General features: G+C 49.8%; 1 protein-coding gene across 1 annotated transcript; it reads left to right on the top strand.

Moving 5' to 3' along the window:
- Positions 1-1,389: 1,389 nt before the first annotated feature.
- ZNF786 (zinc finger protein 786) lies at positions 1,390-13,962 on the top strand. The gene is made up of 4 exons (XM_037515321.2): positions 1,390-1,443; positions 3,539-3,665; positions 8,651-8,803; positions 11,512-13,962. The coding sequence occupies exons 1-4, from the start codon at positions 1,426-1,428 to the stop codon at positions 13,515-13,517; spliced, it is 2,304 nt and encodes a 767-aa protein (XP_037371218.1). The 5' UTR covers positions 1,390-1,425; the 3' UTR covers positions 13,518-13,962.

Raw genomic sequence — 13,962 nt, 5'->3', positions numbered from 1 at the left:
AGTATGTAGGGTAAATAAAAAGTATCAGGGTTTTCTGCCCTCCCGCCATTAGGATTGATCCCTGCGGTCCTGAATGCATGCCTGATAGTGGGCACCTGGAATAGGGTGTGGGCATGTAAGTGGACACACCTGGGCTTATAAGGGCTGTGTCACAGGGACACCAGCATAAGCAGAGAAGCATAACCACAAGAGCAGAGAACAAGGCCTCCAGAGAGCCCAGAGTGAAGACTTGCTGGGGGCTGGGAGGCCTGTCAGCCTCCCGGCCCCCCAGCACCCTTGCCGGCCGTGTACCTGGTAAACAAAAAAAGCCTGAAAAGCCACTGAGGGCTCCAGGACTCCTCCTCTACCCCGTCTGCTGGAATCATAGAAAACCTGCTCCGTGTCCTTCCTGCCCCTACAGAGTACAACTATGAGATTGGGAGGTCCATGATAACCTTGATATAGCCAAAGAAAGCAAAAGAATAAACACAAAATGACATGTTCTTGGAGCAATAGAAAAAGACATCTGTGAGCAGAGGTATGGGAAAATAATAGGTACAGAATAATATATATGAAATAAAATATATGGGAAAACAGCAATTACAGTACCAGACTTACGGACCACCTTTTAAAATTTGCTTAGTGTTACGTGTTTTATATAAACATTGATTTAGGAAAGTGTTACAGATAGGGACAGCAATTGCATATCTAAGCAGTTCAACCAGTTCAACCACAGACTGCTTAGGAGTTACAAACTAAAATCCATTTATTTTATAAAACCATTAATTGGATGTTATAGACTGAGTCATGTTCCTAATTGAAGTCCATGGAGGGCCTCCCTGCTGGCGCAAGGGGTTAAGACGCAGCCTATGAAGCTGTCTGCAGCCACTGCTGCACGAGTTCGATCCCCAGCCAGAGAGATACCCACATGGCACAGCAGACCTCTCCTGTCTGCTGCTGCTCCCCTCAGCAGTGTATTTCAGTCAGTCCGCCTGCTCTCTTCCCCACTCTGGTGAATCCTCTCACCCCTCACACCTCTAGTCTGTACCCCAGTTCTTGTATGCATAAGTACATAAATATTTTTTAAAAATTCTATGGAATCAGCGATGCCATGTGTCTACCTGACTTTCAGGATTGGACCTTCCAGGCTGATGTGGGAACTCGCTCCGGAACACCTGCAGACCCTCAGCGGGCAGGGAGCTCGGGCGGCGCTCGCCCTCCCGGCAGCAGGGGGCGCTGTGGGCTGTCGGTCCCGCCGCCGAGCCCCGGCGTGCACCGCGCCCGGCGAGCCGAGTCCCGGCGTGCACCGCGCCCGGCGAGCCGAGTCCCGGCGTGCACCGCGCCCGGCGGGCTCGCGGGCTGACAGGGCGGTGGCCGCGGGCGGGGCCGGCGCTGGGGGCCGGGCGGCCGCTGGGAGTCGCCGGCCGGGCGGGTCCGCGGAGGGCCATGGCCGAGGCCCCCTCGGTAAGCGGGTCCCCCGCGCGGACGCCTGGACGCGCTCGGCCGGGCGGGTCGGGATCCCGAGGCCGGGCGCGGCGGCGGGCGGCGTCTGGGGCGGCGGCGCCGGGCCTGCCCCTGGGGACCGCCGTCTGGGCCGGGTCAGGCCGGGCCGGGCCGAGGCTGGGCGGGGCGGACTAGGGTGAAAGGATCGGGGTCCGGGCGGGCGAGGGGTGCGTGGACTTGAGCCGGGGCCGCGGCGGGTCGCTGAGCTCAGAGCCGGGGTCCCTGCAGGTGTCAGTGACGTTTCAGCCCGAGACATGGCAGGTTCCACCGCTGATGTGTTCAACTCTGTCGAGTGTAAGGAAAGAAGAGACCGTGGGAGGCGTGGGAGAGGATGTAAAAACCGGAGGGCGCCGCGGGGAGCAGGGGAAGGCACCTCCAGGCCCGGGGCGGCGAGGACTGGCCGCCGCCAGGGGCCGGGACACTCAAGAGGAAAGCAGATCGGCCATCTCTGTGCCCCCACGGCAGATCTCAGGACTCTGAAATCAAGTGGCAGTATAATGAAGCATTTGTGTCACCGACAAAGCAGAACTGTGTGTTGATGGTTGCACGTGTGTTAATAAAATAAAAACATGAACTGACAAGTTACCACATTCGTTACAATATTTACCTTGTTGAAAGGGAAGAGACTAGGACTGAAGAGAAGAACAAGATTAAAGAGGACCAGGAGAACTTAAGTTTCATTCATTAAAAGGAAATCTGAAGGGAAAAATATATACTAAGACAGTGGCGGATCCTGGCATGTTTGTTATAATCTGTTATTTTCTGGATCTTTTAAACTTCTGGAAGTAAGCTGGAAACTTGGAGCATTTTTGGAAAACATTTTAAAAGGACGCAATTTCATCTAGAAAAGAGACTACTTATCACCAACACATTTAGTTCTATTCTATTACAACATGCATTTCTGAAAATCACAGTGCATGGTGCAAAATCATTCTATAAAAACTGGAGTTTATGCAAGAACTGTTAGTCACACACACACTCAAAAAGTTCATCATGTGATGTGGAAAATAAACAAGAGGAACCTACTAAGAACAACAGTTTTAGACATGTTAAATGATCAAAACATAGTTACCTGAATAATTACCTGACATTTACGTGAAGTGGCTGTAAGAAGGGTTGGGATTTGTGAATTTTTAGGGAGTGGTAGAAGGAAGATGATCTGAAAACAGATGGAAAATTCTAACAGCAGATGGGAGGAGTACTACCCTAACACAGGGTAATCAGAAATAGGTGGCAGGTGCTGGAAGGGTGTCTATTCCTACCCAGCTCAGTTATCTTAGCTCACCCAATGCAGTGTCTCTCACCCTTGCCACCACTGACATTTGGTACAGTATAATTGTGTTTTGTGGAGGGCTATGGAAATATAAATCATGCAGGAGAAAATGTTTGCCAGTCAAAGGACTATTAACCCTAATGTAAGAAAGTTCATTCAAATTTTAAAAGCCCACTAGAGTGCTGAGTAAAGGATATGACAGGCATGGACAGAGATACATGGAAGCCCCCAAAAGTATGCAAAGGCTACTAAGCCTCACGAAGTTAGTAAGCCTCACAAGCAAATTCAATATTTTTGCCTATCACATTAGTATAATAATAATTAGGTTTAAGAACATTGACTGCCTAGGCTGGCAAAGGTGTGTAGAAATAAGGGATCTCGTTAATGTAAGAGTGCAGCATTTGGGGGGGACAACAGTCTTGTGTCCTTTAGACCCAGGATGTTTATATCCTTTGACAGCAGCTTTTCTTTTGAGACTGTCGTAGAGAAATGAAGACACTAATACATATGGAAACATCAGTGCCTTGTAATTTGTAAAGGAAATGGAAACTCGCATCCTTGGGGCGTATTTGCCTGTGGAGTATAATGCGACTTAGAAAAAACATTTCACATAAACTACATGAGCAAAATCGTTTGAACAGGTATAAAGAAACGCGGGAGGAGTGGTCGTGGCTAAGGAAACCGCAACAGAAACAGGGTCCTCACCACAAATCTTTCTTGTCCATGAGGAGTTGAGTTACTTAGAGCACTCATGACTGAGTATGTATCTCTCTCTAATTTCAGTCACCTCTGACCTTCGAGGACGTTGCCATTTATTTCTCGGAGCAAGAATGGCAGACTCTGCAGGCATGGCAGAAGGAGCTTTACAAGCACGTGATGAGAACAAATTACGAAATTCTCATTTCTCTAGGTAAGAAGTGCTCAACTTTGTGGGTGAGTCATGGAACTGGGTTCTGTGAGAGGTCTCAGTCACTGGGCACTCACCTTGGTCAGGTTACCCTATTTCTCAACTTGGAAAAGCAGTTCCCCCCACTTTTGTGATCAGTACTTTTTTGTTGTTGTTTATTTATGCATACAAGAACTGGGGTACAGGCCAGAGGTGTGAGGGTGGTGGTGAGAGCATTCATGCATTTGCATGACAGAGTGGGGAGCAGAGCAGGCAGATGTACTGAAATCCACTGCTGAGGGGAGCAGCGGGGGAGACAGGAGAGGTCTGCTGTGCCATGTGAGTCACCTCCTGGCCAGGGATCAGAAATCGTGCTGCAGTGGCTGCAGATAGCTTCATAGTGCTGCGTCTTAACCCCTTGCGCCACCAGGGAGGCCCTTGATCAGTCCTTGCTGATCTGTAGTTAAGGGTATATACTGTTACGTGTCCCATTACTGGGACAGTGTGTAATGTATGGTGGCAGAGGAGCCGACCTCAGAGCTTTGGTCACAGCATCCTTGCAGGTTCCATGGTTTTCCACTTTGGAGTACCTCTTGCTCATGTCCATCGATTACCCTGTGTGCCTTTCGCCCGGGGTGCCCCTGCCTATCAGCTTTTAAGTGGAGTCGGAATGCCTCAGAAAAACTGATACAGTTTTCCCCTGCAGTGAGATTTTGGATGGCTCTAGCCTGTGGTGTTTGCTAGCAGCTCTCTCAGCAGTTATGGTAATGGGTGTTCTTTTTAGTCTTTTTACTTATTGGGCTTTATATTTCTTTTTATTTATAAAATACGAATGATAAAAATCTCAATTCATCCTCACTTCACTCAGTGAATTCCCCAAAGCCACCATTTTAAACCATTTTAGTTTTCACTGTGGTTTCCTCCAATCTAATCATGCTTACATCTCCGTTTCTTGATTGATCAAATTTAGGCAGCATTAACTCATTACTATGAAAAATGAGACATTAGTGCACTTATGCTGTCTTCTCTCTCCCACTTCTCTTCAAAACGTAATGGTTTTTGCAAGTCTGTCAGTTATCTTTATAATGCAAATAAGTTCCTAGATCATATTTTACCAATTTATATCTCTTTCCTCCAGTATATAAAGAAGGTAATTAGTTCTGTATTCCCTCCACCTCTCTGGCTAGGTCCTGCAGCTATTTTTTTTTTTTAAGGATTATTATTATTTGTTTTGTTTTGTTTCTGTTTTTTATTTTTTATAGAGGCATGTTTTATTTATTTATTTATTTGTTTGTTTGTTGTTTATACATGCACTGGGTACAGTCAGAAGCGCGGGAGGGCGAGAGAATTCACCAGAGCCAGAGCGGGGAGCAGAGCAGGCAGAAGGACCGAAGTACACTGCTGAGGGGAGCAGCGGGCGGCAGGAGAGGTCCGCGCCATGCGGGACCCTCCTCTGTTGGCCGGGGAGCAGCCGGGGACCGAACTGGCGCTGCAGAGGCCGTGGGCAGCCTCGCAACCCAGCGCTCAACCGCTGCGCCACCTAGGAGGCCCCAGGATTATTATTTTTTTAATTTTTTATTTTTAAGATTTATTTTTATTTATTTATTTATACAAGCACTGGGCACAGTCAGAAGCGCGGGAGGGTGAGAATTCACCAGAGCCAGAGCGGGGAGCAGAGCAGGCAGAAGGACCTAAGTACACTGCTGAGGGGAGCAGCGGGCGGCAGGAGAGGTCTGCACACCATGTGGGACCCTCCTCCGGTGGCCTGGGAGCAGCCGGGGAACGAACTGGCGCTGCAGAGGCTGCGGGCAGCTTCGCAACCCAGCGCTCAACCACTGCGCCACCGGGGAGGCCCCTGACAGCTATGTTTGTATCGCAAGGTTTCCAGTTACCTGCATTCTGTCCCCTTACCATAGTTAAGTTTTCCAGTTTCTATCTATAGATTGTTTCTAAGCCAGAGACTCCAAGACATCACATTCTTTTCATTGCATCTGAATAACTAAAGTAGTTGAATTTTTCTAAAAAAAATGTAATCCTATGTCATTACCCCTGTGACACCCAGAAAGAATGTTCCAGTTATCGAGATCAAATGGATGTAAGTGGTGTATCATTATAGTTAAGACTTGCATTTTCTTAATGGTTATTCATCTTGAGTATCTTTTCATTTGTATCTCTTATTTGGAGAAATGTCTATTCAAGTATTTTGCCCGTTAAAAAAATTTTTTTATTGAAGTGACATTGGTTTACAACAATATGTAGATTTCAAGGTATACAGTATTATAGGTCATTATCTATATTTACTACATGATGTTCACCAAGGAAAGTCTAGTTTCTGTCCTTCACCATATAGTTGACTCCTTTTACTCACCCCTCTTCCCAACTCCCTTCTGATTACCACTATTTTGCTCATATAGTGTAAGAGTTTGGTTTTTGTCTTGTGTGTTCATTATTGTTTATTTCCACATGTGAATGAAATCGTACAGTGTGTGTCTATGTCCTGATGCATTTCACTTAGTGTAAGACCCTCTGGGTCCATCCACGTTGTTGCAAATGGCAGGATTTCATGCTTTTTAACAGCTAAATATCATTCCATTGTGTATGTACCTCATCCTCTTTGCCCAGTCATCTGTCAGCTGGCACTTAGTTTCCAGCTCTTAGCTACTGTGAGTAATAGTGTAATGAACATGGGAGTGCATATGCCCTGTAAATTCTTATTTTTGTATTCTTTGGGTAAATACTCAGAAGTGGAATAAATGGAATTGATGGAATTTCTATTTTTAATTTTTTGAGGACTCTCCATACTGCTTTCATAATTTACATTCCCATCGACAGTATCTAAGGATTCCCTTCTTTCCACACCCTCTCTAATTATAATTTCCAACGATTTTTTTTTTTAAAGATTTATTTATGTACACAAGAACCAGGGTACAGGCCACATGTGCGAGAGGTGAGAGGATTCACCAGAGACAGAGCAGGGAACAGAACAGGCAGACTGAAACACACTGCTGAGGGGACCAGCAGGTGAGGCAGGAGAGGTCTGCCATGGCATGTAGGTTTCTCCCCGGCAGACTGGGATCAAACTCGCTCTGCAGAGGCTGCAGACAGCTTCACAGTGCGGCGCTCAACTGCCTGCGCCACTAGGGAGGCCCTGCAAAGATATTTTATTCAGTTGAATATCCTTTTTTTTTTTTCTCTGCTTGGAGTCTTTTGTAGTTCTAAATAAATTCTATTTTTGTTCTATTTCTGTGAAGAGTAGATTTTCATAGAGGTTGGGATTTTCATAGGAATTGCATTGAATCTGTATATTGCTTTAATATGACTATTTTACTGATGTTAAATCTTCAAATGCATGAGCAGGGACTATTTTCCATTTCTTTGTGTCTTCTGTTTCTTTCAACAATATCTTACAGTTTCCAGTGTGCAAGTCTTTTAGCCTTCTTGGTTAAATTTATTCTTAGGTATTTAATTTTTTTTATGTGATTGTAAGTGAGTGAGACTGTTCCAGACTTCTTTTTGCTAGGTCATTATTTGTGTATAATATGGCAACAGAATTTTGCCTAGTAATTTTGTAGCCTGCCGCTTTACTGCATATATTTTTTATATTTAATATTTTTTTTTACTGGAGTCTTTGGGATTTTTTAATGTATGTCCTCTGCAAATAGTAATCATTTTACTTCTTCCTCTCCAATGTGAATACGTTTTATTTCCTCCTTGTGTAATTGCTCTGACCAGGACTTCTGTTGTGCTCTGTTGTGTAACAGTGGTGTGAGTATACACCTTTATCTTGTTCCTGATCTGAGAGGAAAAGATAAGTTTTTAATTTGAGCTCTTTGTCTTATTTATTTATTTATACATACATACATACATACATACATACATGCATACATACATGCATACATACATACAAGCACTATGTACAGTCAGAAGTGCAGGAGGGTGAGAGAATTCACCAGAGTCAGGGTGGAGAGCAGAACAGGCAGACTGATGAAGTACACTGCAAGGGGAGCAGCGGGCTGCAGGAGAGATCTGCACGCCATGTGGGACCCTCACCCGGTGGGTGGAGATCAAGTACACTGCTGAGGGGAGAAGCCGGTGGCAGGAGAGGTCTGCGCGCCATGTGGGACCCTCCTTGGCAGCTGGGGATCGAACCAGCGCTGCAGAGGCTGCAGGCAGCTTCGCAGCCCAGCGCTCAACCGCTGAGCCACGGGGGAGGCCCCTGGCTTTTTGTCTTCTTATTGCTTAGGTGAAAGAGCTCTCTCTTTCTTCTGGGTACTGGACCCTTGCAGATACATCGTTTGCAATATTTTCTCCCATTCTATGGGTTGTCTGTTCACTTTATTTATTTTTTTAAAGAGGCATGTATTGTTATTTATTTATTTGTTTGTTTATACATGCGCTGGGTACAGTCAGAAGCGCGGGAGGGTGAGAGAATTCACCAGAGCCAGAGTGGGGAGCAGAGCAGGCAGAAGGACAGAAGTACACTGCTGAGGGGAGCAGCGGGCGGCAGGAGAGGTCTGCGCACCATGCGGGACCCTCCTCCAGTGGCCGGGGACCAGCCGGGGATCGAACCGGCGCCGCAGAGGCTGCGGGCAGGTTCGCAACCCAGCGCTCAACCACTGCGCCACCGGGGAGGGCCTGTTCACTTTATTGATGGTGTCATTTGAAGTACAAAAGTTTTTAATTTGGATGAATTCCAGTTTATCCATTTTTCCTCTTGTCCCCAGAGTTCTTGGTGTCATAGCTAAGAAACCATTGCCTATTACAGAGTTGCAACAGTTCACTCATATTTTAACCCTTACATTTAGTTCTTTGATCCATTGAGAGTTATTTTTGTGTATGGTGTCAGGTAGGGATCTGACTTCTTTTGTATATGGGTATCCATTTGCCCCAGCACCGTTTGTTGTAAAGACTATTCTTTCCCCTTTGGCACCCTTTTGGAAAATCAGTTGCGTATAAATGAAAAGTTAATTTCTGGATTCTCAGTTCTATCTCATTGATTTTCTGTGCAGATGGGGGACTTCCCAAACCAGAACTAATATCTTGGATTGAACAGGGAAGAGAACCCTTCAGGAAGTGGAGTGAATCACGGAAATCAGGAAAGATAATTTGCTCCTCTGCTGATAAACATTTTGATCGAGTTATTGAGAGACAGCTATTTTGGGGTGAGTATCAAGAAATCAAGGTCCTGTACTTAACATGTCACATTCAAGTTGTGTCCCCCCCCCATATTTATTTATTTATTTAAAGATTTCTTTATTTATGCATACAAGATCTGGGATATAGGCCAGAGGTGAGGGGGGTGGTAAGAGGATTCAGGAGAAACAAAGTAGGAAGCAGAACAGGCAGGCTGACTGAAACACACTGCTAAGGGGGACAGTGGGTAAGACAGGAAAGGTCTGCTATGCCATGTGGGTACCTCCCTGCCCGGCCAGGGATCGTACTCGTGCTGCAGAGGCTGCAGATAGCTTCATAGTGCTGTGCTTAACTCCTTGCGCCACCAGGGAGACCCTATTTATTTATTTTTGCATAGAAGAACTGGATGTAGGCCAGAGGTGTAGGGGATAAGAGGATTCATCAGAGACAGGGTGGGGTGCTGAACAGGCAGATAGACTGAAATACACTGCTGAGGGGAGCAGTAGGGAGACAGGAGAGGTCTGCTATGCCATGTGGGTCAGCTCCCTGGCTGGAGATCAAACTCAGGCAGTAGAGTTGATAGAGCTGAGACTTAATCCCCAGGTCACCAGGGAGGCCGCACATTTGGGTTTCTTAGTTCCAGTTCACTAACTTGTCTTCCTGTTTAACTGGTTTGGACATCTGTATATTCTGGAGTAAGACAATAAAGCATAGTGGTTAGGAGTGTGGGTTCTGGAGGCTGAGCCTGGACCCTGCCTGTTCTGGGTGACCTAGGGCAAGTCATTCAACCTCAGGCTTCAATGCCTTGATCTAAAAAATGAAGATAATACAAATGGGCTCATGTATGCAAAGTGTTAAAGAGACATCTGGCACATAGTAAGAGCTTAGTAAATGTGACTTTTCTTAGTAGTAGGCAGGGGAAATCAGAAACTGCTTAACCAAATGCTTGTGACCAAAAGCGCTTCCTTTCTGTCTGGAGACCGTGTCTCTACTTGAAGGCCTAAAACTTAGCTCTTTTTTTTTTTGCCATGATGTATGGGAGGTCTGAGATTTTCAGATTCTTTTTTTGTTTTTCTTTTTGAAGATTTATTTATTTATTTTAATATGATAGTTTAATTTCATTCATTCATTCATTCATTCATTCATTTATCTATTTATACAAGCACTGGGTACAGTCAGAAGCGCAGGAGGGTGAGAGAATTCACCAGAGCCAGAGTGGGGAACAGAACAGGCAGAGTGACGAAATACACTGCTGAGGGGAGCAGCGGGCGTGGCAGGAGAGGTCTGTCACACTATGTGGGACCCTCGCTGGGGATCGAACTGGCGCTGCAGAGGCTGCAGGCAGCTTCACAGCCCAATGCTCAACCTCTGCGCCACCAGGGGAGGCCCTGAAGATTTATTTATTTATGCACACAAGAACTGGGGTACAGGCCAGAGGTGTAGGGGGTGAGAGGACTCACTAGAGACAGAGTGGGAAATAGAACAGGCAGATTGACTGAAATACACTGCTGAGGGGAGCAGCGGGGAGACAGGAGAGGTCTGCTGCTCCATGTAGGTAGCTCCTTGGCTGGGGATTGAACTCGTGCTGCAGTGGCTGTGGATAGTTTCATAGGTTGCGTTTTAACCCCTTGTGCCACCAGGGAGGCCCAGAGATTTTCAGATTCTTGGCAATCAGCATTATATAAATATGAGAAAGTCTAATGGGAACATCATTCCAAGAAATCTCATCAGAAGTTTGTTCAGGGGCCTCCCTGATGGCGCAGCAGTTGAGCGCTGGGTTGCGAAGCTGCCTGCGGCCTCTGCAGTGCCGGTTCAATCCCCGGCTGCTCCCTGGCCACCAGAGGAGGGTCCCACATGGCGCACAGACCTCTCCTGCCTCCCGCTGCTCCCCTCAGCAGTGTACTTCGGTCCTTCTGCCTGCTCTGCTCCCCACTCTGGCTCTGGTGAATTCTCTCACCCTCCCGCGCTTCTGACTGTACCCAGTGCATGTATAAACAAACAAACAAACAAATAAATAAATAAAACATGCCTCTATATATAAAAAAAAAAAAGTAGTTTGTTCAGTGACTTCTTTCTGGAGTGTTAGATTTTCTCTACAAGTTACTTCATTTTTTACCATCTGTCATTAATTCTTCCAAGTGACCTTTTTTAAATGTCAGTGGGAGTAGGGTAAGGAGGGAGGCAGAGTCCAAGCCTTGCAGCCAGCTCCTAGGGCCTGCTCAGGAATCCGCAGGACTGGGTGTTAATCAGGGCCTGCTCCTTGCACGTCTCTCTTGGCTCCAGTAACGTGGGCAGTGACCGTAGGAGAGCATGGTGCTCCTGAGGTCAGGATGGTGTAAGCACTATGCCAGGCTCGTGCTAAACACTGTAGACACCTGAACACCTGTTTCTGCAGAAAAAGGCACTGAAGCAAGAAAGGTTGGCGTGACAGAGTAGGCATAGTGGACAGACGAGATTGGTCCCCTGACCACTGACCCCAGAGCTTAGGCCCTCCCTGTGTCAACTGCTGTCCTCCTTTCCAGTGTTATTCTGAGAGGTCTTTTCAGCTGAGTGTCAGCAGACGCTCTCCGAGCTCCCGGTCACAAAGTCCAGCCATACTGCAATGTGCCTGGCTGTGCTCAGCAGAAGGGGGTTCCCAGGCCACCACAGGTCACTGTCACGGGTCACGTTACTGGTGACAGAAACCTTTAGTCATCCCACGCACAGGAATACTGATTGAATTTTGTCTCGACTTCAGGAAGCCAGCAAGCTGTGACTTCAGGAGAAACTAAATGCCATTTCCAAGTAGATCCCCTTCAGTGCTGCCTTTCCTCTGACCCCTTAGGAGGAAGAAGTGAAGATGTTTCCTTCAGCCCTGACCAAGGTGGCATCCTCACCAGCGCCTGCAGACCTGATACAGGGGCTTTCTTTCCAGTAGTCCACAGCTGCAGGGGATCCACCCAAAGAGAAAGAACCCTAAGTCCCAGAACTCTGGGCCTCACTGGCTTTCAGGAAACCCCCTGTTGGGAGGGCACCCCGCTGGCTTGCCCTGTGTGTGGGGAAAGCTTTTGGAAGCAAACCCACTTAGAAAAGCACCAGAGGAGCCACTCCCTGGACCAGCCACGCAGGGCCTGGAAGCCATTCAGCTCACGAGCTGAACCCCAGCAACCACGGAGCCCCCCTCAGGGACAGGGACACCTCCGGTGCCAGGAATGTGGGAGGAGCTTCCGCCTGAAGCACTGTTTGCTGAGACACCTGGCCGCCCACGCAGGGAAGGACCCCTCGCAGTGCCCCCAATGTAAACAGACCCTTCTCAGCCACCCCCTCCTGCATAAGGGGCAGCGACCACCCCAGTGCCCCGGATGTGACAAGAGCTTTCTCCCCAAGAACGGCGGGCCAGCTCCCCAGGACCGGTACAGTGGGGAGAGGCCAGACTCGTGTAGAGAAGGCCCCGGGCCCTGTTCTGAGCAGGGCGAAGTCAGCGGTGTGCTTGCAGGAGAGCAGCCCTGCGGGAGCCGGGAGGAGGAGTCCGGCCCCACGCAGAGGCCGATCTCTGGCAGCGACCTCAGCCAGCGCTTCCCTCCGCGGCCGCCGCTGCTGGGCCTCGGGCGGGTGCTTGCGGGAGAAAGGCCCTCGCAGGGCCGGGAGAGCAGCTCTCCGCGGGCGCACCGCGGGGACAGGCCCTTCTCCTGCAGGACCTGCGGCCACAGCTTCGCGGGGCAGCGCCAGCTCGCGGAGCACCTGCGCGTGCACAGCGGCGAGAAGCGCTTCTGGTGCGGCGAGTGCGGCAAGCCCTTCCGCCAGCGGGGCCAGCTGCTGCGGCACCAGCGCCTGCACTCGGGCGAGCAGCCCCTGCAGTGCCCCGAGTGCCAGCTGCGCTTCCGCCTGCCCCGCACGCTGCGCGCCCACCGGCTCCGCCACCTCGGGGAGCGGCCCTTCTCCTGCGGCGAGTGCGGCCGCGGCTTCAGCCACCCGTGCCGGCTCCGGGAGCACCTGCGGGTGCACAGCGGCGAGCGGCCCTTCCGCTGCCCCGAGTGCGACAAGAGCTTCCGCCTCAAGGCCATCCTGAAGGCGCACCAGCGCACGCACAGCCAGGAGCGGCCCTTCCCCTGCGCCCAGTGCGGCAAGGGCTTCCAGCGGCCGTCCAAGCTGGCCGAGCACCTGCGCGTGCACAGCGGGGAGAAGCCCTTCCAGTGCCCCGACTGCCTGCGCGGCTTCCGCCTCAAGGGCCAGCTGCTCAGCCACCGGCGCCTGCACACCGGCGAGCGGCCCTTCCAGTGCCCCGACTGCGACAAGCGCTACCGCGTCAAGGCCGACATGAAGGCGCACCAGCTGCTGCACCGCGGCCAGATGCCCTTCTCCTGCCAGTGCGGCAAGGGCTTCGCCAAGCAGTCCAAGCTCGTGGAGCACGTCCGCACGCACACGGGGGAGAAGCCCTTCCGCTGCCCCGAGTGCGACAAGAGCTTCCGCCTGAAGGCGCAGCTGCTCAGCCACCGGGGCCTGCACACCGGCGAGCGGCCTTTCCGCTGCCCCGAGTGCGGCAAAAGCTTCCGGGAGAAGGGCCACATGCTGCGGCACCAGCGCATCCACAGGGCCGAGAGGCCGTTCGCCTGCGGCGACTGCGGGAAGGGCTTCATTTATAAGTCTAAGCTGGCCGAGCACGTCAGGGTGCACGCGAAGACCTGCAGGCCGCCGAACGAGCCCGAGGTCAAGAGGCTGAGGCTTAGCCAGCTGTTTGCCATGATCGAGGCCGACTGGAGTTGAGGCCCAGGCGGACATCAAAGCCTGCAGCGGACTCGCTGCCCCTCGGGCCCACTGGGAGATTTAGGAACAGGGGCCTGCCTCTGAGCAGGAATGTGGTGCAGGCTAGGCATGTGGGAAACCACACAGGGCGTTCTCTTTTAGAAATCACCGGCTGTATTCCCATCAGCTGATTAAAGGCTTCTTGTTTCTCCTGCCACTTAAGCCCTAATTTCCCGCTGTTGCAGGCTCTGAATGCCCGGCTTGGGTTAAGACAGAAGGAACCTTCCTGTGCGGTCCCCAAGGCTCCAGGATGGGGCGATTCTTAAATATTTCTTTAAACCTTTGGGTTTAATTCCAGTGAATTTTGTTAAAGGCCTGCAAGGCTGTTGTATGTGCTTTTGATTCACCTCCTTTGAGACGGATGGCAATAAATGAGTCTCCACACCGTCTTGTCTTTTTTTTTTTT

This window comes from Talpa occidentalis, unplaced genomic scaffold (assembly GCF_014898055.3).
Source record: "Talpa occidentalis isolate TD23 unplaced genomic scaffold, MPIMG_talOcc4v2.1, whole genome shotgun sequence".
Classification (NCBI taxonomy): Eukaryota; Metazoa; Chordata; class Mammalia; order Eulipotyphla; family Talpidae; genus Talpa; species Talpa occidentalis.
The sequence above is the reverse complement of the archived record's forward strand: the minus strand, read 5'-3'. Positions and strand labels throughout refer to the sequence as shown.

What these genes read in the sequence shown, in the direction of transcription:
- ZNF786 (XM_037515321.2), top strand. An exon ending in CGAAATTCTCATTTCTCTAG is followed by an intron (nt 3,666 to 8,650) that starts GTAAGAAGTGCT and finishes TTTTCTGTGCAG; the next exon opens with ATGGGGGACTTCCCAAACCA. An exon ending in TGAGAGACAGCTATTTTGGG is followed by an intron (nt 8,804 to 11,511) that starts GTGAGTATCAAG and finishes TCTCGACTTCAG; the next exon opens with GAAGCCAGCAAGCTGTGACT.